Consider the following 27,570-nt stretch of genomic DNA (forward strand, 5'->3'; position numbering starts at 1 on the left):
CCCTTTTGGGGGGGGGGGGAGAATTTAACAGTGGGAACGAGGATCCGAAGGCACGTGGGCTAGTTGGGGGCTGGTAATTCGTGGCTAGTGATACGTGCGTAGATAAAATCACTCGGGTGATCGAAGGTATCGCTGGGATCTGTTTCGCTTACTTTTCGTCGTTTTACCGCCGCTTTTCCCTTTCTATTGGCGGTCTCGAGACCCGGAACCCATTCCTCAGTAATGTCCACCTCGGCGAACGCTTCCGGTCCTTCCACAAGCACGGATAGGGCTGTCGGGTGGGTCGGTGTGGCGGCGGCGGTGGCGGTGGCGGTGGCCGCGACGGTGACAGCGTTGGACGAGCAGACGGGCGGTGGAGGTAGAGGTGGAGGTGGATGAGGTGGGCACGCACGACGGGTTGGCGCAGCGCCGCTTTCGAAAGCACCGAGAGGCCGAGGCTCGCGCATTCCGGCGCGGCGTCGCGGCACTCCGGGCGCTCGGCGTCGGCGTCGACGCAGCCGCAGAATCGCGCCGCGAGGCCCCGCAGTCTGGCGTCGCTGGTCGACGTAAGCTGATCGCGGAGCTCGAGTCACGCGCGTCGTCTCGCTCGCCACTTCTCCCTATCTCACTTTCCAACACCCGGAGCACGCGGATCCTCCTCCGTCCGCGTTCATAGCACCGGGTGCGCGCGGCTGGCGGCTGGCAGCTACCGAGGGTAACCGGGTCCTTGGTCATTGGTGATGCGGGCCGCGAGGTGAAGGGTCGATAGGTGAGCGCCGGAGGTGCCCGAGGAGGCGGACGAGGCTGAGCTGGAGGAGAGACAGTCATGAGCGCGCCCCCGGCAGCGCTGGCGACGGCAGCGGTAGCGGCAGTGGCAGCGGTAGCGGCAGCGAGTCGCGGGCGGTCGTCCGCGCCACCCCCTCCCTCCTGAGCCCAGCCGGCCGATGGACGTCTCTCGCGGGAGGCTAAACGCCGAGGGCAAGACCAAGGTGATCGAGGCTCCGTGAGTATGGGCGCGGGGGCGGCAGTCGCTGCGGCCGCTCATCGATTTTACGTGGTTCGGGGTTTGGGTACCGGGGCGGGCGGACGAGCGGGATAGGCGAGGGTTGCCGAGGGTAGGCGGTTAGAGGAGGAGCGGAGGAAGAGAGGAAGGAGATCGATGGCGTCCTTCGTTTCTTCGCGGGGGTGCGGGGGGCCATCGATCCAGCGAGCCCAGCTTTTGGCTCGGGCATTCTTGGCTGTAGCCCTGACTACGGCGCGCTGCTTCGCTCGTCGATTAGGTAGCGGCAACGACTCTTGGCACTTCATCTCCGGGGCCCGACGCGCGCCGAATTGGGTCACGTCGGCGATTCGGCGATTTGCTCCCGACGGTCAGCGCCGTAGCGATGCTGTTCCGCAAAGCCATTACTTACGACTTTCCTCGCCAACGGCTAATTAGCATCGGACTTCTTGGCTCCCGGCCTTCGAGCCCGCTTCGATCCCCCGTCGTCCCGGCGAGTCCACCCATCGCGCTCGTCTCGTCATCCGTGAGAGATCTGGGCCAGCAGCCCACTGGCCACGAACAGCCGATTCGCGATCGAGAAACGGGTAGTGCGACGTGACGCGATGAAACGGATCGGGACGGGACACGATGGGGTGCGGATGCGGGACGATGGCAAAAGGCAGTGTCTCTGTAGAGGCGGGGTGGGGGTGGGAGGGTCGTAAGGGATGAGTCGGGGCCCGGTGTACTAGCGAGTAGTGCGAGGCCGATTCTGGCAGACTGTTAACCGAGAGACATGAGGAATAGTTCCCAATCAGCCTGGTCGGTCGATCGGTCGGGGATGGAGACGAAGGGTGGACCGGGGGCACGAGTGCAGCGGGACCGCGACGCCTCGTTCCTTGTCTCTCACGTGGCCTCTGCGCGCGCGCCCACCCGTCTACGTGCGGAGTCGCGCGAGCCAAACGCATGCGTAACCAGGGCGTAGTAGGGGTGCACTAGGGGCTCGGCCAGGCGGGCTGAGGAAGGAAGAGGGAGCCCTCCTCTTCGTCCGTCGGTCGATACTCGAGCGGCACGCGCTCGTGCCACCTGCACTTTTCGTCTTTCTCTCGCTTGGCGAGGGTGGCACCGCCACTGGGAGCGCAATTCGGCCGCTTCGCTCTTGTCCGCACCTGCGGTGCACGAGAACTCACCGCACCGGCGGCGTCGCTCGGTTCTACTGCTCGATTTCACGGGGGAGGCGACGACCGATCGGAACGACGGATGTCCTCTCCGAGACGGCCGTTCGCCATGCTCGGGATTCATCCATTCTACATATAAATGACTATTGACGTAGCGAATCGATGTGTGTGGTCTTCCTCGAGGCTTATCCGACTTGCGACTTTGCGATCGACTTAACTGCCGCTGACACGAGAATTTTGGAAAATCCTGCCAAGCGATTTTTCCCTTTTTCTCGTCCCCTTTTGTCGCGATTGATGCTTCGATCGATCGTTGCTTACTGAATTTAATTCATGGCTGAGTGATTCGAATTGCGGCCATTGGCTTACTCTGTCGATGTCGACAAAATTACCCGAGACGGCTGTATCAGTGAGTTTCACCGATTATTCGCAATGGTGTTGTACAAACTACGAGTACTAAGACCGGTTTGAGAGAAATTTTTGCAGGATGGCGCTTATTTCTTAATCCACAATCGGATGGTTCAATACGCTTTTTTTATTTCAGTCGTTTTTTTTTTTTTTTTTTTTTTTTTTTTTTTTTTTTTTATTTCAATCAGTACGGAGGAATTTGCATCAATTTGATTTATTGCGTTAGTGATATTTCATTATAATACAATCAATGGTGCATTTTCATGCTGATTATCGCTTAAGAATTAAAAAAAAAAAAAAATTTCTAACGAACAACACATGAGAAAATGCCAATTTGCCGATTCTGGTAACATAGCTGGTAAAATATAAGTAAGACAAATTTTCTTAGGTGCAAGGAAAGAAAAATAAATATTGATATGTTTCTCATCAAATTTTGTCATAAAATTTAAATAGTATATATTGAAATAAATACTGCGGCTAACGATCGATAGCTCTAGTAAATATCGAGAAAATAAATTCAATGTAGGAGAAGCATAAAAATAGTACTACTATTCACTCGCAATGAAAATGAATATAAACATTAAAAAAGAATGACGAGTAAAGCTTATTTTGTTCTGCAACGTTTATTTTCCAAATCCATTTTAAACACATAATAAAATCATAATGATTCTAGTGTTTCTTTTTTTTTTTTCTTACAATATCTATCAATTCATAATTCAGAATATAAAAATTGTTTAAATTAACAAGATATTGTTTTTTTCTTCAAATTTTAGATTTGGATAATTCTTCTTTTATGCGTTTATATATTGGATATCAGAATTAAATCTCCATCACACAATCTATATATTGAATGTGTATAATTGAATAATAAAATTATATAAGAATATTTATATTTGGAAAGTTAGAGATAAATATTTATTCGTTCTTATATGCAAATACTGTATTCAAAAACATAATTGTAAACCATAAGTTGTAAAATACTTGTAAATCAAACGATATCTCATATTTTATTAAAATACAAATCTTTTGAATTGAATTAATATTGAAAATTCAATAAAACGATAAAGAAGCCTTCAGTTTTTTTTTTCGTACTTAAAGCAAACTCTTATTATAACAATATTAGACTTTCGCAACCAAAGTTTTAAATTAAAAATTTTTTTAAAATTTCAATACATCATTATATTATTATTTATTTATTATATATTATTATATATTATATTATTATTATTTATTATATATTATTTATATTATTAATTTTTATTTAGCGATTTTTTTTTGTTAATGGTTTCACTATTTAATCTAAATAATCCAAATAATTAATTATATCAGTTTAATAAGTAACAAATTATTCTATTTTAAAGGTATATTTCTTGTAATACGTGAACTTTAAATTTCAGTTCATTTTGGTATTAAAATTCTTCATCTATTTAAATTTCAATTTTAGAAATACAAAAAAAAAAAATATAACCCCTTATTCTGAATGAAAATGTCATGTTTTTAAGGACATGTAATGATTTTGAAAACATTATGTAAAAAATATGTTTGACAATTTTCATACGACAATGAAAAATTCAAATATCTGGAAATAATAAATTAGTTATTACATATCTGCAATTAAAGTGACTGACAATCAAATTAAATATAACAAAATAGTAATTAAAATTTACATGAATAATAAATTAGCTAATGTTAAAGACATTGTCATTAATTAAAGACAAGTCAAAGAGTCTTAGGACTCGGTCACTGATCGTAAATTGCATAATTTGCGTAAATATTTCTATGATTTCGTGAAACTACAAGTCTTAAATCTCTCAATCTCAAATCTTAAGAAATCTTTTATATAGATTGCGTACAAATATCGTTTTATTAAATCAAAGATATTTTTTATATTAGATATTCATATTTGCAATAGATATTGAAAAATTTTGGGTAATAAATATTGATTATATATTGTTCAATTAGAATAGACTGCATCGGTGACTTTTTTTACAGGTTTGCTAGAATATTTTGTAATATATGCATGCGGTGCTAACCCATTTAAATTTTACTAAAACAACACAATGCATAAATTTAAAAATTTTCATCTAATTATTCTTTTCTTGTCTCTTTAGAATACGTTAGTATTTCAAATATCTAAGAATATAATATCCGCAATTAACAAACAATATTGGAAATTTTAAGTAACTCGATGGCTACTCCTACTATATTCAATACTACGGGATATATTTACTTTCTTACATCATTTATTCTTACTATAATTAAAAATATTGTTAATCTATTTTAAAAGGGCTTCTTATTTAAGTATTTACCTACAGAGTTTGATTTTTTATATGAATTGTAGCCGGCCTTTCGATCGAGAAGCTTTTCCACGGCATTTAATGCTGTAGCATGTCGCGTTATTCATAATTTATCTTTCTAACAGTCGCGTAGCAAGAAACGTAATATTACAACTTATATCTGGTGAAATGAAGTATTCAGCTTTTTGAAAATAATTTATGTTATTTATTAAATGTATAATCCGGAAAATCCTAGTCCAGATAGATATACATGATGCATCTTTACATTAAAAAGCCCATTTAAGAATATGAGTAATTATTTAATTAACATAAGAAGAAGAAAAAGGATGATAAAATTCCGTAATAATATTATATATTTATGTTGAATTTTTGACGAAAATTCGATTGTTTTCATATGGCGAAAATAATAAAATAAGAGTACAATCTCTTTGTAAATAATTAGTTATGACATTGCGTCTTAATAGAAGAAAGATTCGCGCATCACTTTCTCGTGACTATTATATATTGATATATTGATTTATACACGCAACCTATCCTTCCAAACCATCCACATACACAATCACACACTTGCATGCTCCCATCCACACCCACCAGCCTACCCCGCACTAACCCACACCCGCATTCACATCCGCACATACACGTTACAGGTATTTATGATTAAAGATATCGATACAACATGTTATATAGAAAATTTAAATTTATCATTCAAAGCAGATAAGTTTTAAAATAATACAATATTGTTGAAGTTATAAAACAAATTTTCATATGTATTATATTAATGTTATATTTTGCTGAACGACTTTTACTTTTCAGTAATTGAAAAGCAATATTTAAAAAATATAAACATTTACGTCTACAGTTACTAAGTTATATCTCGTTTGTACGTGTTAAAAATAATTTTTTTTTTTTTCAAAATCTTTTTATTCATTCAATTATTCTCCTCTTTTATTCTTTTATAACGTTTACGAAATGGTGTACTATCGATTGTCGCATACTCGTTTCATCCCAAGGCTTTAACATCGTTGAAAGTAGCTTGCACCACTAGAATAAATTCCGTTTATTCTATTTTTACTTTATGTACATTAATAATATCTAATATTTTTACTTAATCTAACGATATTAATTTTAATTTTTATGTTAAATATATTCCTCGCAAAGAGAACCCTTTTAAAACACTTTAATAAATTCTTTAGTAAAATCTCTTCCAAATAACGTTGGTAATTATTTACTAACCGTTTATTTTACTTAACCTTATATAAAAATTTATAAGCTATTATTTTAATATATACAAAAAAATATTCAATAAGACTTGACGATCATATACGCGTAAACTTACATTTCATCTTTTTATACATAGTGTTGAGCTTTTATTTTAAGCCCTTAAAAGCTTAAACAATAAAGAAACTTAGTTAAATAAAATATCGTAATACACCCGTAAGAACAAAATAATTTATGATATTACGTATTACCTATTTCTAATTCGCTGTACCGACAGAATAAGGCAAAGGTTTTCTCAAACATTAATAATAAACGTATAAAAGACAGTGTAAAACATTCATCAACATTGTAACTTCTCAAAGAATAAAAATGTTGTTCAACAAAGCTATACTTGCTATTTTAGCGTGAGCGTGTAGTATTTATCAATCATTTGCTGTTTTTACTTCATGGATTTTGATTCTTTTGAAATCGACAAACGAAATGAAACTAAGTGTGACTCTAAATTCATAATAAACAATGGCAAATTTATGTTACTTATCGTAAATTATTACTTATCGTATGTTCTCGAACTCTCAAATTAATTAAACAAATTCTTTTTAAAATTTAGTATTTAATTAGATTTAATTATTTTTATCTTGAAATTATGAATATTTGATAGTTTAGCGTTTAATCCAAATTACTTGGTTCTGCGAGAACTTAAATTCAATCAGTTTAGAAAATCAATGATATATTAACAAAATAATAAAAGATAATTTTTGAAAGTATATCGTTAAATAATATCCGGAAAGTTGATAGGCCTTACAAAGTATATATCATTAACTTTAAATGAATAATGCTATTAGAAAATTCTTACAACACATTGATAATTATGATTACAATTTATAATAAGAACATACAGAAATTCCAATACTTCGATAGATCTAATAGTATAATTATATAATATTACGCATTTCCTATTTATTGAAAAGAATATTCTTAGTCAGTAAAAAAATTTTTTTTTTTTTTTTTTTTTTTTTTTTTTTATATATACAATCATATGGTTTGAATTATAAATAATTTAAATTTTTAATGACTGTGAAATTGCATTTTATTTACACTTGGAAGAAGAAAATATCTTTTAAACTACACATTTGAAAGTATTTATACATTATATGGTCAATCGACCAAATATTACGTTTATTTTTAATCTATTTTTCGTTTTAAAAGCTATACTATTTTAAAATACATTTTAAAATTATTCTTCTCGAAATATTAAGTTCTTAAGTATGAAGTTCTCTCATTTTCCGTATGTATACTCGATTTTTATTTTCATTTGTCACTTTACATTCTAAAAATGATTATATTTTTCTATATCACTAAAATATAAATATTATTTTTAAAATTTTATAAAAGGTCTTAATACTTATAATAACAGTGTTATTATATGTTAATCATATGATAGTTATTTGTTTCAGTGGATAATTTGTGTTGACATTAAAGTAAAACTTTTTTGTATTGAAATTGAATTTTGTAAATTTAACTTACAAATAAAGATGTAATATCTTAAATATATTTTACTCAAACACTTTTATTTAAATAATTATTTTAAATATTTGTTTTCGAAAATATTTAATAATTGTATAAACTTATTATTAAATATATCTAAGATATACATGAATTTGAAAAATTATCTTTTTTTTTTTTTAATTATAAAATTTCGATAAGACGTGGCACGAAGTAAAATACCAATATAGTTTAGTTATATTATAAATAATAATTGTATACAATTATACATATTCTTGTATTTTAAAGTTCTTCTTCATTGATTAGTTTTTAAATTACAAAATTTCGATAATACTTGTATTATATAATTTATTAGAAAATAATAATCGAAAATATAATTGTATTAAATTAAATGAATTTCTAGGCTTACCTAAAGCATACAATAGAAGAGTAAATTTTTATTATATTTAAAAAATTGAATAAATTGAATAATATATTTGTATATTTCTTGACTCGAATATGTACCGATAATTATGATAATAACTATATTTTTAATTGTAAATAATTTATAAAATGAAAGCTACATTAATGTGAATATCAGATGAAATTCAAATTAGAAACATAAGCATGTTTAGAGATTGTATTGGAAATTATTAATTTGAAAGAAACTGGACTTCGAATTCACAATATTTGAAATATATTTGAATATTAATTGATGTATATATTAGTAGTGACAGTAGTGTCAAAAAGTCCATACTATACTAAAATATCTTTTCGTTCGCGATACAATGAAATTAAATATTCTTTGGAAATTTATAAATATAAATTATAAGTTTATGAATATTTAAAATTTAAAATTTAATTTTAATTTAACAAAAACGATAATTTAGATTAATTGAAATGTCATTTATTAAATTATGTGAATTTCATTATTTCAATTTTTTATTTATAATATTTTAGAAGAATTTATAGAATTTTATTATATAATTATTATGCTTTTTTGTATTTAAATATGATAAATATATAATTAAGTTTTTTTAAAAAAAAATTTGATTTTTCTTCTTGCTTAAGAGATACGGAAGTTCGAAACAAACTCATTAATTTTATTTTGGCAATGTTATGAAAGTAATATATAAATTAAAATTTATTTAGTTTATCATAGAATACAACCAACAGTATATAAAAATAAAAAATTAATAAATCGGTCAATGATGAATATATGATTATTGAATGAAACTCTCGGGATAAGTTTAGTAAGAATTCAAAACATTATTAGTTAATATTTTTAAAGTAAAAATTTTTCAAGGTAAAGTTATCTTTTTATTTTGAATTGTAAATTAGTGCAAAATGATCAAAATTTAAAAAGAAATCGTAAATTAATTATTATACTTTAATGCTGATTATTTTATGCAGGAAAAATAAAATAAATATGTTATAAAATATGTTAAATAATTAAAAAATTGAAAATGTTCACTAGTAATATTAATTTAATTGGAAAATTATACAATCTCATCAGTATTAATTTATTATTATCAATTATATTAATTTATTTTTGATAAGAAGCAAAAGTAATTTTGAATGCGAGGATAAACTATTTGTTGTAAATTTGAAAAAAGTTTAATCTATCCATTTACATGCTTTTCTAGTGATTTAGTTACCATGTTCGATAAAAAAAAAAAATAATTTTAATAATACGAGAGTTTTTTTTATTTATAATATAACAATATGTAGGAAATAGTATGAACACTCTGCTTATTTTCTGTTCACCAAAGTATTATATACTACGCCAATTAATTGTTTTAGTATGGCAAAGATATACTGAGAAGAACAAGTTTTTTTCTTATAATTATTGCTATAAAAATTCCTATATTCTTCTGTTTAAAATAATCATTGAAAATTTATTTCAAATTAAAATTAAGCGTTAAGGTACTATTTATTTTAACGTTGCCATTCAATTTCCACGGAATATTTTATAAAGATATTTTGCAAGAGAATTTCTGTTAATGAAAATACCGAGTATTTGATGAGTGTATTTGATATAATTCAAATGTAATTAAATTTTAAATCATTACTAGTTATTTGCATTCATTTGCATCTGCATTATTTGTATTCAATTAAATTATCGTATTAAGAAAGACTTTACATTGATGGTTTGAAAAATCTATAATTTAAACAAATTAATAAAATTATTAAAATTACTGTTGTTAATAATAATTAAACATGTTCTATTCGAATATATATATATATATATATATATAGGATTGTCTTTTATCTAAAATGTTGTAACAAGTACGATGTTTCGTCAAGGATTAAGCAGTATCGTAGGCAAAAAAAATTTACGGAAGACTTAAATGCGAAAGAAAGACCAAAGAGAGAAATAATTAGGAAAAGGGAGTTAGATGATAGAAGATGGAATAAATATAAATATAATTCTGTTGAATTTTTGTAACTTATTTTGTAATAATTTATTTAGAATAATTTAAATTTAATTTTTCTTTAAGCCCTGGGTTAATAATTGATTTGCTTCTACGATTCACTAACTTTATAATAAGTGCATGTTGTTTTAAATGTATAATAATTATAAGAATTTATAAACAGGGAAAATCTCAGAAAATATTATATTGTAATGTTGTCAGTGAGAATATATCTTTGTGTGCCGAAAAGAAAATACACTCATCGAATAGTTAAAAATAAGTTTTATAATTAATTAATTAATTAATCATTAGTCTTTGAACGATGTTTGTCCAATGTGCAAATCTAATTTACTAATTGATATTGCCTTGAATATGTTGCATTTTTATTCGAGCACGAAATTGCGTTTAATTCACGTGTCACTGCATGCGCGAAGATAAATTTCAGTCGGAAATAATAACCTCTTAATAATAATCTCGTACGCGTTATTACTTATATTATAATAACATTCTAGTCGATAAATGTAATAAATGTCATTTTTAATTATGTATTATAAGAGTTTAGTAGTCGAAGCCAAAATGAGCATCCCCGATGGTTTCAACCACAAGGAGCTTGTCTAACTCTTGAATTTTTTTTGTCATTGCAGATACTGACAGAAACAGACGAATTCAGGATGGGTTCTTGCGGGGTGTACTTATCTCAGCTACGAGCTATGCTCATTAGGAATCTTCTCCTGAAGAAACGAGAAAAGAGAAAGACAATGGCGGTACGTATTATCAAATACTAACCCATTCACGCACATACTTATGCTCTCGAGTTTCACTATAGTGCCAATACGCGCATAAGCTAGTTAACACGTAAACATACATGTGTAGATGAATATTTATGTATATATAATTGAAAGTGAGAGAGTGAGTGAGAGAGAAAGCCGAGAGAGCGGCATACCGAGTATTTTACGGGCACATTAGCTTTTGGTTACGTATATCCATGCATCTGGTCGCCTTGGTTTTTTTTTTGTCGGCTGTTGATCGTGTTTGTAGGACGCCCTTATGCACACCTTTCGCAAACTTAATTAAGAGGATACTAAGGTGATAAGTGTCCCGCGAGACGACTCTGTGGCCTCGGTAAAACCGTCCTCGCGCGAGCGTCTCTGTCGTTGACTTTTTCTTACGAGCGACGGAGTCACCGAGAAGAAATCGATTCGGCGCCCAAACTGACCCAGAATAACGCGAGCACGCGTACGATGCGTGGCTATGCGCATGCACACATGTGCCACTGCAGCGATGAGCGAGGGACAAAAAACGCACTATCGTTCTCCGTCCCTCGCGCATTTCCCTCTCTCCGCCCCCCCTCCCCTCACCCATCCCACCCCGCCCGCCCTATTGCACAGCAGTTGATCGCTGTTGTCGCGCGGGGGACAGAGGAGAGCGCCTCTGTAGCCAAAAGCTGGCTCTTGCCAATTAGGCCAAGGACCTCGTCGGCGTGCATCAACAGTGGGACGAAGACTTCTTCCTGGCGTTGTACGAGGCGGACGATGACGCCGCAGTCGAGCCGCCAGCGCCGCCGCCGGTCTTTTGCTTGGCACCGTTGTGCTGGTGCTGCTCCTTGACGCGGAACACGGCTGGGTCGATGAGGTTGGTCGGGAGGGGTTCGTAGGGATTCGACGTCTGGTCCGAGGGGAGCGTTGACTCGAGCAGATGCGGACCAACCAGCAAGTAGACCTGTTTCGGACGAGCTCCTTTGATAAAATTGTATGGATTTGCATGGGGCGAGGAAGTGGGTCGAATCGAGGGTGGCACTGAGCTTGGCGGGAGTTTGGTGATTAAGGGGATGTGGGACGCGCGTGCGTGTACATGCGAATCTCCAAGATGATTATATCACTGTTAAAAGACAATTCATAAAGGCTCGTACGCCTTAGATTGCTAATTTTTGTTCGTTTTTCCTTTAAGCGATTTGCAAGTGTTTTTATGTTAAAAAAATATGCATATAATTACTTTAAAGATTGCGGTGTTAGTGACACACTAATATTATTTTTCGTATAAAGTCGCAGTAATATTTACTCACTTAATGAGTGCAGTTAAATGTTTAAAAATTTAAATATTGCAATGATTAGACTAAGAGTCGTAAAATGAACATTGAGGATTTAAATGCTGCAGTAGAAAAAGAAGCATTTAAGAAGCAGAAGTAATTATTTATGCAAGAATATATATATTTACATACATAAATCTACATCACCACGATATTGTAAATCTTTATTATATTTTTACAAATTGCACAATTAGATTACACAAATTAGACAATTTACATTATCGTCCCTGGCTATAAAACTTTTGAAATTTAATAGATTTTATATGTTATTTTATTAATCTATTAATTTTAATAATCTGAATCTACTTATATTAAATACTGACGTACATAAATAAATAATTGTTTACTAACAATTACATAACAACAATATAATCAGTAATACGATTTAATATATATACCGTTAATATTACGTAAATTATTAATGGAGGAAAGCCATTTTGGTATCTAATCTGTGTGGGCCCGGCTATTGATTAAAATAATTAGTAACAACCTATCGTAATGGTTTAATGAAAATTAATAGAATTCTGCTTTGTAATGATAATTAATAATAGCGTATAATTTTTGTATGTGGAGAATGAAGAACGTGAGATAATATAAAGACGAGACATTTAATCAGAAAAGCTATTAATGTCTTGTAGAAATGCTAGGTCAGGAAAACACAGATAAAAAATGCATCGGAATCTTTATCGGTTTATAAATAGCATTGTAAAGGAGGAAATTAACGAAGCGGCGTGAATTGCGCTAAATGAACAATATGACAAAGATAATTCGATCGTAAATCATAAGGAGCATAATACCTGCTCGAGCCAAATGGGCAATTGTAGTCCGACTGCACACATTTGCCAGAGTGGCAGACCCAGGTGCACCAGCATTATGCGAAAGTACTTGATGAAATTGTCAGCCAACCGGTACCACTGATTGGTTGTAGTATTATACAGCCAGACCGAGGGCTCGTCCTGATCGGGTTGGAGTTGGTAGGTCAAGAAAACACGGCAATCCGCGCATTCACTGAGCTCGAAAAGCTTACAGCGAGAATCAGTAAAGCTGGGCTGGATGACCGGTAATTTCGACTCGTTGCTCGTCTGTTGGAGATATGTGCCATTTTCGTTATCGTTTTTGTTGTTATTGTTGCTGCTGCTGCTATTGCTGCTGCTGTAGCTGGTGCTGGCGCTGGTGTTAGTGCTGGTGCAGCAGCAGCTGTTCCCCTTGACATTGCTATGACGTTTTAGATTGGATAGCTCCTTTATCTCCATTCGGCCGATTGGAAACTCCTCACCTATATTGCCGAGAAGGATAAGTATATAAGTAGAGGCCTATCGCTTAATTTAAATGCTTTAATACAAAAGTCGGTACTTCTTGTAGAAGATTTTATAAAAGCTTATTAATCGAGGAAATGAAGTGGCGTTTTCTCTTTTATCAACGTGTTTCTCCCCTTATCTGAATATTTATTATTAAGATTATTATATCTTGTATTTGTGTATATATTAGTATTAAGTCTAAAGCTTAGATATTAACAAATGAAAAGATTAGATTGAGCTATGTATATACAGTTATTATTTTGAAAATAATGAAAATTTACTTATAATAAATTATAATTTTTATATTGGCAGCTCAATGCATAAAAGCTAAAAAGATGAAAAGTTTTTATTTAAAACTTTTTAAAATAATTTGAGGTCATACAGCATTTATATAAGAAGCTTGAGATATTTATTTAAAATTTTTATGAACTTAATGAACCTTGTTAACTTCATTTACATACTTCAACTTTCTAATAAATTTACTCGATTATTAAATTATATATATATATATATATATATATATATATATATAACCTCAACGTTAACGATTCTAGTTATATATAGTAATATATATACTTTAATAACCTCAACGTTAACGATTCTAGTTATATATAGTAATATATATACAATATATGTTTAGTAATATCTATAATAATATCCATCAGTGCACTAAAATTTCATTTGGAATAACAAAATTTGATAAATTTAATTAAAACAGAGAAAATAGGTAATTCATTTCATAAATTAAAGTTCAATTGTTGGATTTATAAAAGTATTATAAATAATACTGAGATCAATTTTTCATAAAAAGGAAGATTAAAAAAGAAGAAAAAAAATCAATATTACATAACTATATTTATCGAAACATTTATAATTGTTTAAAATATTACTTGATATTTATTTATATTTACTTATATGGAGTACCACTGAATTTCTAACTCTTCCATTAATAATTTCTATAATGTTTGTAATTGTACTGTTTCTATAGTAAATCAAATGGTCGTAGTATAAAATAATATGCAATTTCAGGAAAAATATTAAAAGAATCTTTTCATTTAATTTATATATATATATATATATATATATATATATATATTTCAGATGCATAATTTTATATATCTTAATATGTCATAATTCAGTATTATGTTTGAGAAATTATCAAATGTCTTATGCATAAAAGTGCATTATGCGTGAAAATTATTATTGAAAGAAAAACGCTTTTCAATTGAAGTAAAAGCAAAATAATTATTACTCGTTTCTTATTATTCCGGAAACACATTATATTATAAGATTTAACGATTGTTTTATCATACCGAATGAAATTATTATTAATACGAAAAATGCAGCGATATATAGCAAGTTTCGTAACAATAATATATGTTATCCACTTATATAGAAATTACAAAACTATCTTTTATATTGGAAAAAAAAAAAAAAATTAAAATTCTTATTGAAACTCAGTAATATTTTATTATTCTTGATAAATAATTTTCGTTAAAATTTTTATGTCACAGTTTATCAAGATAGTATAGATTATCTATCGATAGTAAAAAAAAAAAGAAAAAATAAAAGAAAGAAGAAAAATAAATAAATAAAAATATTGAAAAGTGCTAATTTTTAATTACGATATTTAAAAAAGTTGTTGAATAATATTAAGAAATGAGTTAATCGAAGCCTCGACTTAGCTATGCATAATAAGGATTCTAGAGGGATTGTAGAAGGTAATCCAATGATTCTTTCTCGCCACTTTTTGCTCTCTCAATATCATGGATTATACGCATGTTTATAATAAATAGCCCAAGTCTCGAAGATAAATGCTTCGATTAGAGTGACTTTAAGAATTAAATAACGATTGATCACTCGCATTGCTCTTCACCTGCTATTTCGAGATTCCACGTAAGCAGAAATCCATCGGTCGACCCATAAAAGTTCCTTAACTCCTCTGTCAATAGGCAGCAGTGCTTTTGCTCCCACGCTAACAGCACCGACCTATCACAGGCATTTCGTCTCTCAAGTTGTACGTTCTTTATACAAGGATTGGCTTCTAGATGCTTTAGGATTCCCAATGTTAGATTCTCGTAGAACGAGTCCTCGCTCATTATGTCCACGAAGAACGACATGTTGCACTCGTTAAGAAAAGAGAAGACTGATAATTTGGGGCGTGAGTCGGTGGTAAGTGACGGTTGTACGCTTTACACGGCCGAAAATCGAAGTGGGAAGGGATTTGTTGGTGGGCAAGAGACATTGTGTGCTTGGTAGACCAAGTTTACACGTGGCTCCATGGTAACGCGAAGCGAAGAAGCACGAGACGCAATGTTCGGATTAGACGAAGAGGTTGAACCTACTTTGCAGTCTCTGTCGCACGCGAGCGCCTTCGAACGACACGAACTTGCACTCGTGCTCTCGATAAAATTAGATCGTACGTTTTATCTCTTCCTTTATTCATCGGATGCCGTATCCCAAAGCGAATATTTCAATTATGAATGATCCCTAGAGTGACAACATTATTTTCAAATAAGACACTTCACGCTTTAAACGTCGAGTATTTAAAATTGCTTACTTGAAAATTTGTTTAATTGTGTGTTTATAAAACATCTGTTAAATTGCGTGCTTATACGAACAGTCTTTATTCATGTACCGATAATTTAAATCAATATATCAATGTACGAGCGAACGAAAGCTTTTTCATATGTGCACGCGCACGCACACACGAATCGGATGAATCTTATTATTGTACGTGGCGTGGACGTGAAATTCATAAATATAACGGGGATGCTTGATAATTTTCACGAATAATAGCGAATCCGAGATTTAGGATAAATTATAGGCTGAAATGAGATTCCGTCCATTTTTTCACGAGGTGATAATTGTGATGGATTACGAGTGCGAGATATCTACCTCGTGATAATATTTTGCCACGAGTATCACACAACCGAATGTTTACGATCAAATATCTGCTTCATAATACATATTAAATATGGACATTTAGATAATGTTAATTACGCATGTCTAAATCGATGAAAGTCCATTATTTCGTTTGACAAATTGCAAATATACGCGCGCAATGCAATTAGCTTATTCAATTATACAATAATACGCAAAAATGATGAAAGTATCGGGCTATATCATTGATAAACAATTATCAATTTTGTAACCTTTCATGATTCATAATTCGCACACATACTTTACAGGAGATATTCTTGCCTCTGTATATTCTTGGAATATTAATTGTGGTGAAGATTTTGATACCCAATCCAAGCTACCCTGCAATCACCACTCAGAGACAGGAGGGTGATATTTTTGAGTTCTTCAATGGTTATAAAAATAATACTATAGCCGTGGTGCCCAATTCATCAGAAACTATTGTGAGTATAGGAGCGTACGTATGGCTAACGACCGTTCGCCTCTCATATTCGTCTCGTCAATTTATTTAACACTCTATCTTCTTAAATACCGAATTTCAGGCTTTCCTAAATTCCATGAATGTTTTATGGCTGTCCATGTGGAATTACCCGACTAAGCATTCCCTTAATTTTATCGTCTATGATACGAAAGACGATTTGCAGGCCGCTTACTGGAAGGAGCCCTACAGCATACCATTAGCGGTCATTTTTGAAGATCCTCAGCCAATATCTCATCGCTTGTTGTGAGTCCATTGTATTTAATATGAATTTTAATATAATTTTATCAAAAGCATTCTTTTTCAACACAAATATGAATAATGTATAATTTATATATATATATATATATATATATATATATATATCAATAATATAATTATTAGTTTTTGTTAAGAATTTAATGTTTCTTGTGCATTTGCAACGATGGATTCTTATTATAAATTTATTGAATTCAATAATTAATAGTAATTTTATTATTCGAGCACAGATGTTTCTTAATGAAACAGTCATATGACACTAAGCATTGGTAATGACTTTTTTTTCTCTCAAAAAAATATAGCTCCTTTAACTTTTCACATTCACTACTTAATAAGACATATTTTTGCAATGTAAGAGCTCGGTGAGCAAAAGGTAGCAAAAATTACTAAAAATTTACTTAAAAAGATAATTTATTGATAATAACGCTTTTAGTTGCGATACAGGCTAATTATAAATATAATCCATTTGTACTTTATCGATAAGTCGTAAGCACGCGCTTTAATTTCCTCCCGACAGATATGAAATACGGACGAATCCCTCATACACGTCGCCCCCATCGCCGACTGAAATGTTTTCTTCTTCGGTAACCTGCCGGAAGGACACCAGTCACTGGATGGGCGGTGTATTGTCCATAGAAACTGGAGGCTCATGCCCAGTCAATAATTATTTTTTATCCGGCTTCATGGCCTTACAATTAATGATGGACATAACAAAGATTAGGGTAACGCAACGTATAATCTATTTAATTCGTAATACTAAAATTTTACATTTGCTTAATTTCACTTTTTTATATTTGCTCGTTAATAATTCTTAGTTCGATACCGGCAACACTGATATTATGGTACCAGATATTAAGCTCGAAATGTTCCCTAAGGGACCATACACAGCAGGTAAACCATGCATTTTTTAACTTTATACCGTGACACTTTTGCAATATTCGCCATTAACAATGTCTTTCTACATTTACACTTACTCTACGCGTACTTACACATTTATATTCTAGATTGGATGCTCGCCTTCAGGGTTGTGATTCCTTTATATATGGTGATAGCTCTTTCACAATTTATAACTTATTTATTAATATTAATTGTCGGAGAAAAGGAGAATAAAATTAAGGAGGGAATGAAGATAATGGGTCTGAAGGATTCCGTATTTTGGTAGGGGAATTTTTCATTTTATACGAAACGAAGTGACGCATTCCAGATAGGAGGAGCGTTATTAATAATAATAATAATAATAATAATAATAATAATATTATTATTATTATTATTATTATTTATTATTTATTATTATTATTATTATTATTATTATTATTATTATGTATGGTTTATATTCTTCCAGGCTATCATGGTTCATTATATATGCAATTTTCGTGCTACTACTGTCAGCCGTGGCAGTTGTTTTACTCTTTACATTACAAATGTTTCAACATACGCATTTTTTGCCGATATTTCTCCTGGTCGTTCTCTACAGTTTTTCCGTAATTATGTTCGCCTTTATGATTACGCCTTTCTTCGATAAATCACGTGTAAGCTCGATCTATTACTACCAAAACATTGACCATTAATCGTGCGAATTAACAATGCGACGTATTAACGATAAATTAACAAATTAATAAATTATTTCAGACTGCTGGTGTATTAGGCAACTTTGCGGTGACAATTTTGAGTCTTATGTACTTTATACAAGTGTTCGTTGACGATTCGAGCTCGATCTCGTTTTGGCTCGTATCTTTGTTAAGCCCTACTGGAGTAGCTTTAGCAATGGACAAGGTAAGTTTCATCGATAGTTTGTTTACTTATGAATAAGAAGATTGATAAACCGATAACAACGATTGAATAAATTGACGTTGCGTGAAATTATTTTAATAGTCGTAGTGGCTGATATAAGATGCTGCTTAGTTTGATGCATAAAAGCAAGTAGTTCATAAATGTTTCGTGATATCATCAAATATGTATAATTTTTAATTATACGACTAATATATTTTTATAATAGTGAATTAAAAATTTTTATCCAGGCACTCGTATTAGATCTACAAGGCGAAGGAGTTAATTTCGAAAATCTTTGGTCAGGTCCTGGGATTCCATTTGGTGGAAGTTTGATAATGATGACTTTGGACATATTTCTGTATGGATTATTGGCCTACTATCTTGACTCTGTCATTCCGAGTGAGTGATTATTTTTTAAATTACCCATAACCCATGTTACTTTGACGTTGAAAACGATTTAATTTCTAAATAACACTTTGGAGCTTTATTAAGCATTTGTTTTTATCGAGTAAAGTTTTCCAATTTATAATTTCTTATGAAAATCATCCGGTAATATAATAAATCGCTTTTAATCTTTAAATCACAATAATAATTTGTATCCCAAAAACTCTCACTGCTTCGTTTGCCTTTAATCAATACTTTTTAATCCATCATCAAAGCGATACTATTTACAGTATCGTTTTATCATTATATTTAGAAAACTTTTACTTTAACAATAATAATTATAATTATAATAACAATGATAATAATAATGATAATAACAATGATAATAATAATGATAATAATGATGATAATAATAATGATAATAAGATAAAAATATAAGAAGGATATCGACATACTTCATACGATTGATTGGCACACAATATTATCAATGTGGAAAGAAACGAAATTCTTCGTTCGTCTTATAAATTCTCTATGCACAACAGATGTAAAATAGCAAAATATAGAGCTTATAAGCTATTTGAGCGTTTGAATAAAAAATCGAGTACTCTCATAGTCTCGACTAGTATCACATTTAGTATTTAATTCTCCTCTTTCCTTCTCGCCCCCCTCCACCCCGACCCCCACCCCTACCCCCCACGCGACCGAGCGACCAAGCGACCGAGCAAGAGCCAGTAGTACTTTTTTGTTGATGTTTCAGGCGAGTATGGCACCAAGCGTCCCGCCTGGTTTTGCTTCACGCCGGGATTCTGGTGCAAGAAGAGCAAAGTGCCGAGAGTAAGTTCCGCAGACTGTCTAAATAGCACCACAACTGCGTCACTTGACGCGGCCGAGCATGCACAAGTAATAAAGCCGACGATACGAATTGGCCCTGGTGATTGTCAGGCGCCAGCAGTGAACGGCGAGTCCAACTCCTTCATTCCTGGCGAGGAGGCGAATCGCGACGTCGAGCCTGTCGTGCGTGAAATGAAGGGCCGCGAGGCCATACGCATCGTCGACCTCTACAAGTCCTACAGCAAGTGCCGGCGCTCGGAGGTAAAAGCCGTAAACGGTATCAACCTCACGATCTACGAGGGTCAGATAACGGCGATCCTCGGGCACAACGGGGCCGGCAAGACGACCCTCTTCAACATCCTTACGGGCCTCACGGCCCCCACCGCCGGCACCGCCCTTATCTTCGGTTACGACGTTCGCGACTCCAACGACATGCACATGATACGCAGCATGACGGGAGTCTGTCCACAGCACGACATTCTCTTTGATCTCCTCACACCCCGGGAGCACCTTGAGTTCTTTGCGGCGGTGCGCGGCATACAACGTAACATGATCGAGCACGAGGTCAGTAGCCCTGGTATTTTCATAATAGTTCCCATTTAAATGTAGCCCCCCCCCCCTCGACTCTTATCACATTCCCATTAGATCTTCACTGATGCGCGAATGTTATTAATATGCCCACACGTGCGTACGAATTTGGTTTCTCTACTTCAATTAATTGTGCAGCTACTTTGTCTTTGGTCGTGTATGCTTGTTCGAGGCTACTTTAACAATGCCAGGGGCTCATGTCGTAATTTGTACACAGGTGAAAAAGACGTTAAAGGACATTGATCTGCTGGAGAAAGCCGATACGTTTGCCAAGTACCTGAGCGGCGGACAGAAGAGGAAATTGTCCGTAGGTATAGCGATAATCGGCGACCCGAAAATTATTATTCTTGACGAGCCAACGGCTGGTGTCGATCCGTATTCTCGGCGTCAAATGTGGTCGTTCCTTCAATCCCGTCGTCATGGAAAAGTTATATTGCTGACGACTCATTTTATGGACGAGGCAGATATACTGGCCGACAGAAAGGCTGTGATTAGTAAAGGAAAATTGCGCTGCTGCGGTAGCTCCCTTTTCCTCAAAAACAAATTTGGAATTGGATATCACCTTACGTAAGTGCTTGAGCTTCTATTTATGAATTAATTTTCGGACAAAACTCATATATACCGGAATTCAGCGAGTACTCTTGAATTTATTTGGCTCGTTTGGCCAAGCGGTTCTAAGTTTGGGCAACGGACGCCCTTGAAGAACTTTAATGCTTTGAACATTCGTATTTGGAATACTGGAATATCACTACCTTATATGTAAATTGTATTCCTATTTGTAATTTTATTGATATTTTTTTCTTACAATTGAGAAATCATGATATATCGATAGAAAGTAGATGCACGAGAAAAGCTGTAAAGCTGTTCGTTCGTTAATGCTTTGTATCGTTAAAGAGTAGAAGGGAAATTCAAGAGAAATTGATTTTAACAAACAAACGCTACAATATCTTTAACTTCTGCCTTCAATGAAGTACTTTTACCTAAGAATAATCACTCTACTTTCTTCTTCTTTTTTTTAGACATATAAAACATTTTTATAACATTTTATTAAACCATTTTAATCATTTTTTACATAACGGTAATAAAATGTACATTCGCCCCTTGACGACGAAAGATAATTTTCTTACTCGACCTGGTACATCGGACACGTCGCATCAATCTCCTTAAATTGTACCAACGAAAAAGCTACGAGATATGCAAAGCTTCCACACACACACACACACACACACGCGCGCGCGCACACACGCGCGCGCACGCGCGCACACGCACACACACGTTAATGCAGCCAAGTGTTACGAAAGATTTTCACCCGCCTCTAATCGCGCGTGTCGTTATGTTTTTCAGGCTCGTGCTGGACGGTAACGTCCGAGAGAACGCAATAACTCGCTTAGTCTCATCCCACGTGACGAAAGCGGAAAAAGCCCGACGACACGGCCGCGAGCTCAGCTTCATCTTACCTCACAACTCGGTGGAGAATTTCGCGCCTCTATTCTCCGCGATCGAGCAGGAGATAAAAAGCAAAGCTCTGCGCCTAGGCATCAGTAGTTACGGCGTGTCTATGACGACTTTGGAGGAGGTGTTCTTGCACCTGGAGAAGGACGAGGAGACTGAGTGCACGATGGACAATCTGTCGAAAAAGATGGTAAGGAATCGTGCGCTCAGTAGATCTCTGTCACTGCAGTCCAAGAGCACGTCTTATCAAAGTCTGCAGAATGAAGGCGCAGCGGCGCAGAATGAGGCTCAGCTCAAAGGTCAGTCAAGAGTTATGCTCACTCTTATCAGGAACAACTTTTCTGTTTAATATTTTGATCGATTGAGTCTCCTTAATCGCATTACGACCGCAGTCAGTCGGCTCGTTACGCTTGCTATCGAAGACCTTATGGACGCTCAAATACAATGCATTCCATGGAGTTTTAATACTTTTTTGTCCCTTTTTCATTTCTTTTCATTTCTTTTCATCTTTTTTTTTTTTTTTTTTTTATAAAAACATTACGACATACACGGTCCTTTTAAAAGTCGAAAAAGATTTTACAATCAGTGTTAAACGGTGCTTTTCGTATGTCAATTTTGAGCTTATATATTTCTGATACGGGGTATATAAAGATAGATAATATCGATTAAAACTAATATTTCACTTAATAACTTAAAAGATTTCGTGATTTTTCTTTCTTTTTTTTTTTTAGTTTTTTTTTTTTTTTTTTTATATAATAATTATTTTTCGGTCTCGAATGCATTCGTACGTATTATTTATGGGTAGTTCGAATATTCTATTTAACGTTGCAACTTCCTAAACAATAAAATTAGAATCCGATTTGAAAAATAATCTTTCTATACTTAGGTTGTTCAAGTTTCATTCATACGCCGACATTTTATTCTTCCCTTTTTTTTTTTTTTTCATTTTTCGTAGACATCGAACAATGACTTGATATTGCATTATAACATCAGCATTAATCGCGAGGTTGTCTAACTTCAAATGTATAGTGTACGGTTCATGTAACTTAACGACTATTAGTTGAAACTTCTTGCGCAATGGTTTATTATTCATTCAGTTTATATTTCATATGCAACGTTGTCATTTTATACAGCTGGTGCAAATGAATTGCCAGATGGAGCTGTTAATAATGATAAAAGTCCAGCGATCCTCGGACTTGGCCTGGACCCAATCAAAATACGTCCCAATGTAATTCAGACCTTCTATGCCTTGCTGAGGCTGAGAGTCCTGCGACTTTTCAGAAGTATTCAGTTGCTGTATTTCACGATAGTAGCACCATTGGCCCTCGTTGTGCTCGGTCTCTATCTTAACAGCATACAAACCGTCGAGAATAGAATGCAAAGTCTTGAATTAAACAATGGTGGGTATTCGAGCGCTTGAAACATTAATACGAATTTACTTATGTTGTACAAATAAAAAAAAAATAAAATAAAAAATAAAATAAAAAATAAAAAAAAAAATAAATAAAACTTAAAATCAAGCCTAGTAATCATCGTGCAATTGCACGTAACTTTTAGTTTATAATAAAATTCAAATAACCTAATGAATAATAGCGATTTTACGTGACGAACGGAAAGTTTCTTTTTTCAATTAAATATGTTATTTAACTTTGTAACTAATATATCCGAACTAGTTTACTTCAACAACGGCACGATTAATAGTATACAATTACAATGGCAGAAACATTTGTAACTTTTTATTTATGTATATGCTTATAGTTATATTGAAAAAAGTTTTTTACTTTGCACTAAAATATTATGAAGAAATAATACGTATTTGTATTTTTCATGTTTTGTCTTCAGACAGCTACGGTGACGATACCAAGATTTTGTACATTAACAGCACAAGTTATAATATTTTACCATTAATCAGTAATATTGGTCAAATGGTTAGAGAAATTGAGGAATACGACGGGACTTTTATCGATTTACTACAGCGTGCACCGCACATGGCTATTTTAAACGTTACCGACTATAATTTCTCAAGGATGAACTTCACGGTTATGTACAACGATACTATGCAACATTCATTGCCAATCGTGTTGAATGTCTTTACTAACGCATTCCACAAGTGAGGATTCTTAGATTTTCATTAACGCCTGTATCTCGCATCTAAATTTATTTATTTGTATACTCTTTTAATGATTGCATGTACTTATAAAAGCTCATTGTTAGCATTTCACATTATAGGCCACATTATGATATAATTAGAATCTCACGTAGTTTATTACTAGGATACTAAAATTAAGACAAAATTGTATTTATAAAAGTGCTAATGAAATCAATATTTTATAAATAATATTACAAACAATATGCAGTACATATTTTTCCAAGGAATTTTAACCTTTCTGCCTGGTATTTTGTATGCGATGCAAATGAAAGTAGATCGATTTATAAATGTCACTTTCTTAAAGTTGTACGTTAAGAGATAAATTTTTGTTTTGCTAACATTTTTCGTTAACTGACACTTAATTTACAATAGGAAACTAAATTTTATTATTTAGCGATTCATTATTTTAAATTATATTAACAACATTAATTAAATTTTTTTCATTAATATTTTTCAATTTCAAGGATTTACTAACAATGATTATCTAAAAAATTTATTTACATTTACATTACGTCAAATTATTGCATTCATCTTTACACTACAATTCTAAGAATTAGATATAAATTTATTCACTAGGGCATATAAGAGAAAATGACATGGAAAATAAGTCGTGCCTCTAGAAAGCCGAGATTTAAAGCATTTAAAGCATGTGTAAAGTACTTATTAAAATGATGAAATGAGTAGAATATTGAATAATTGATGAAACATTTATTTGATATATAGATTACTCAATCCAGGAGAAGCATTACCAATTCAGGTAAAGACTCATCCATTCCAGCAAACTTCTCAACCTCAAGAATTCAATATTGGAATAGCCAGTTCAGCACTATTTATTGGGATGGATCTTGTTCTTGTGCCTATTACTTTGGCAGTCGATATGGTTTATGACCGTGAAGTACGTAAAGAGGATATTTGTATAAGATTTATATTTGCATGATATTTGGCTCCGTATATTAGATGAATCCGGGAATTAAAAATTGTACGTTAAATTTTCATATAAAAGGATGATCGATTAACATTTTTTTTTTTTTTTTTTTTTTTTTTTTCAATAATCTTTTCACGATATGTTTTTGTTTATATTTAATGAGTATGTACACACAGATACACACACACAGACACAGACACACACACACACACACGCGCGCGCGCGCGCATATAAGGTAAAGCATTTTAGAATTAATATAAGATAATTAATAGACGTACTATAGTAATTAAAATTACTATCTATAACGTAATTTCGACGCGAATGACATTTTATTGCATTTGCACTAACTGCTGTAATAAGTTGATGAAAATAAAGTGATAAGTTGGTTCAATTTTAGATAAAAATTTGTTTATGATTTAAAAAGTACATTAATTAAAAAAAAAAAAAAAAAAAAAGTTACAAAAATTATTTGTTCTTAAATCAATCATTGTTTCGGTAATATTTTTTATTTTATTTATGCTAATATATTGTTGCATATGTTAAAATTACGCGATTGAAACTTCACTACTAACTTTTCCACTTTAAGGCAAATTTATTAGGAAATGCCATTAGTCTTTAAATTATATAATTTTTCTATCTACTATTACAGAGTGAAATATAATATTTCATTTATTACAGATAAAAGCCAAGAATCAATTACGAGTCAATGGACTTTCCTTTACAATGTACTTCTTTACGTATTTCGTCGTATTGCTTGGTCTCATGGCATTTATATGCCTTTGTATTCTCGGGATAATATGCCTGTTCGATGTACCATCGCTTCAGGAGGTACCAGCACTTCTAACTCTGGGCGGCTTGATCATACTTTATTGTCCATCTTCAATATTTTTCTCCACCTGTCTTGCCTATATGTTCGACAAAATGGACTCGGCTCAAAGCTTTTTACCGAACATCGCGACCTTCTTTGGACTCATACCTTTTCTCTTAGTCATGATTTTAGATATGTTGGGTGTTGGTAAGTGGTATTCATTAATTAATTTCTGTATTTTTTAATATTGACGATTCTAGAGATTCGTCACAAGACGACTTTATATCAATCTAAAGTATATACGAAAAGAATCAAAATCTTAAATAGTACTTGATTTTTATGGCACTTTATTGTTTGTTTCATAAAGTTGTAAAGTAAAAAATCATTTAGATTATATGAATTACCGTAGATGTAAGAAATTAAATGTGTATTATTAAAACTTCAAAAAAAAAAAAAAAAAAAAACAACATAATAATAATAATGATAATACAAAAGTAACATATGAAACTGTACGATTACGTTTAATTTTTAGGAGGAATAGCGGCATTCGCTCTTCATGTAGTTTTCTCACTTTGTAATACAATGTACGTACCATATGCTGCATTGTATTACATCGATCGCGTACATCTCATGTGCTCTATTAACGCAGCCTGTCATCATCTCAGTATATCCGATTATTTGACCAGTGAAATTATCGTCATGGCGCTTGGAGTGATGTTGCATTGTCCGATTTGGTTCTTTGTACTGGTATTGTTAGACACCAAGAAGAGTGGACGGAATATTAAAGATTTTTTCAAATATTATAGGGTAGGTTATTTTAATATTATTATTTAAACAAGATTGAATAATTATTTTTGTATTACTATTGCCATTGAGAATTGTTTCTATTTAACATAAATCGCTCGTTCCTTCATCATCATCATCTTCTTCTTCTTCTTCTTCTTCTTCTTTATTAGCGTAATGGAAATTCAAACGATGAAGAAATTATGGAAAATGCCGATGTTGGTGAGCACGAAGATGTCGACGTTAAAAATGAAAGGCAGAAAGTTTTTAATTTGATAAATTCAACGCCCGTGCAAGAACCTCCCGTTGTAATGGTTCAGGTAAATATTACAATATACCGAATTACCAGCATTTTTTTTTTTTTTTTTTTTTTTTTTTTTTTTTTTTTTTTTTTTAGAAATTGTTTTATTGGATTAATTAATTATGAGCTTGAAAGATTATTGGATTTCATCTTGTAAAATAATGCATAAATTAATGCTTATGTTGTTATGACTAACTATGCTCGATTTAAATGAACTAAATTTCTCAAAATTATTCGAATATTTCATAAGTAATTACATCGTTTACTAGGCGCTTGTTATCACTTTTAAAATTAAAAATTAATAAGCAAATCATACTATTATGCGTCACGTTGCCCTTCATCAAATATAATATTATCACTATAATTATAATTATGTTAAATATTCATCGATTTATTAATTTGCAAATTAAGCCGGGCATAGGCATTTTCATTCGTATCGTTTAACGATTATTTTAATATAATTATGATGGATCGCGATCACTCGTTATGATCAATCGTTATTTCAATTGCATTGGGTGATTTGCTTCATAAAAGCAAACGAGCCTGCTCTACTATCAATCCTTTCAATAAATTTCCGTAGAACTT

At 33.5% G+C, this 27,570-nt stretch overlaps 2 protein-coding genes across 2 annotated transcripts in view; one reads left to right on the forward strand and one right to left on the reverse strand.

Moving 5' to 3' along the window:
- Window positions 1-613: 613 nt before the first annotated feature.
- Window positions 614-27,570, forward strand: part of LOC105368579 (ATP-binding cassette sub-family A member 5) — a 28,732-nt gene continuing 1,775 nt past the window's right edge. Inside the window, exons 1-21 of the mRNA XM_011507610.1 lie at window positions 614-968; window positions 10,597-10,716; window positions 16,528-16,701; window positions 16,801-16,982; window positions 17,512-17,716; window positions 17,810-17,885; window positions 17,999-18,152; window positions 18,337-18,523; window positions 18,624-18,767; window positions 19,013-19,163; window positions 19,906-19,982; window positions 20,091-20,543; window positions 20,785-21,134; window positions 21,912-22,318; window positions 23,153-23,419; window positions 23,862-24,129; window positions 24,892-25,063; window positions 25,772-26,108; window positions 26,434-26,708; window positions 26,858-27,004; window positions 27,528-27,570. The exon at window positions 27,528-27,570 is cut by the window's right edge and continues 358 nt beyond it. Of these exons, the coding sequence (XP_011505912.1) occupies window positions 924-968; window positions 10,597-10,716; window positions 16,528-16,701; window positions 16,801-16,982; window positions 17,512-17,716; window positions 17,810-17,885; window positions 17,999-18,152; window positions 18,337-18,523; window positions 18,624-18,767; window positions 19,013-19,163; window positions 19,906-19,982; window positions 20,091-20,543; window positions 20,785-21,134; window positions 21,912-22,318; window positions 23,153-23,419; window positions 23,862-24,129; window positions 24,892-25,063; window positions 25,772-26,108; window positions 26,434-26,708; window positions 26,858-27,004; window positions 27,528-27,570 (4,234 nt within the window). The 5' untranslated portion in view covers window positions 614-923. The remainder of the gene's footprint in view (window positions 969-10,596; window positions 10,717-16,527; window positions 16,702-16,800; window positions 16,983-17,511; window positions 17,717-17,809; window positions 17,886-17,998; window positions 18,153-18,336; window positions 18,524-18,623; window positions 18,768-19,012; window positions 19,164-19,905; window positions 19,983-20,090; window positions 20,544-20,784; window positions 21,135-21,911; window positions 22,319-23,152; window positions 23,420-23,861; window positions 24,130-24,891; window positions 25,064-25,771; window positions 26,109-26,433; window positions 26,709-26,857; window positions 27,005-27,527) is intronic.
- On the reverse strand, window positions 11,365-15,703 carry LOC105368578 (tubulin polyglutamylase complex subunit 2). Its single transcript, XM_011507609.1, has 3 exons — window positions 15,213-15,703; window positions 12,836-13,314; window positions 11,365-11,671 (listed from the first exon to the last, which is right to left on the reverse strand). Exons 1-3 carry the CDS (start codon window positions 15,454-15,456, stop codon window positions 11,438-11,440), a joined length of 957 nt encoding a protein of 318 aa, XP_011505911.1. The 5' UTR covers window positions 15,457-15,703; the 3' UTR covers window positions 11,365-11,437.

The sequence above is a fragment of the Ceratosolen solmsi genome, unplaced genomic scaffold (genome assembly GCF_000503995.2).
Source record: "Ceratosolen solmsi marchali unplaced genomic scaffold, CerSol_1.0 scaffold1, whole genome shotgun sequence".
In the NCBI taxonomy this organism is placed as follows: domain Eukaryota; kingdom Metazoa; phylum Arthropoda; class Insecta; order Hymenoptera; family Agaonidae; genus Ceratosolen; species Ceratosolen solmsi.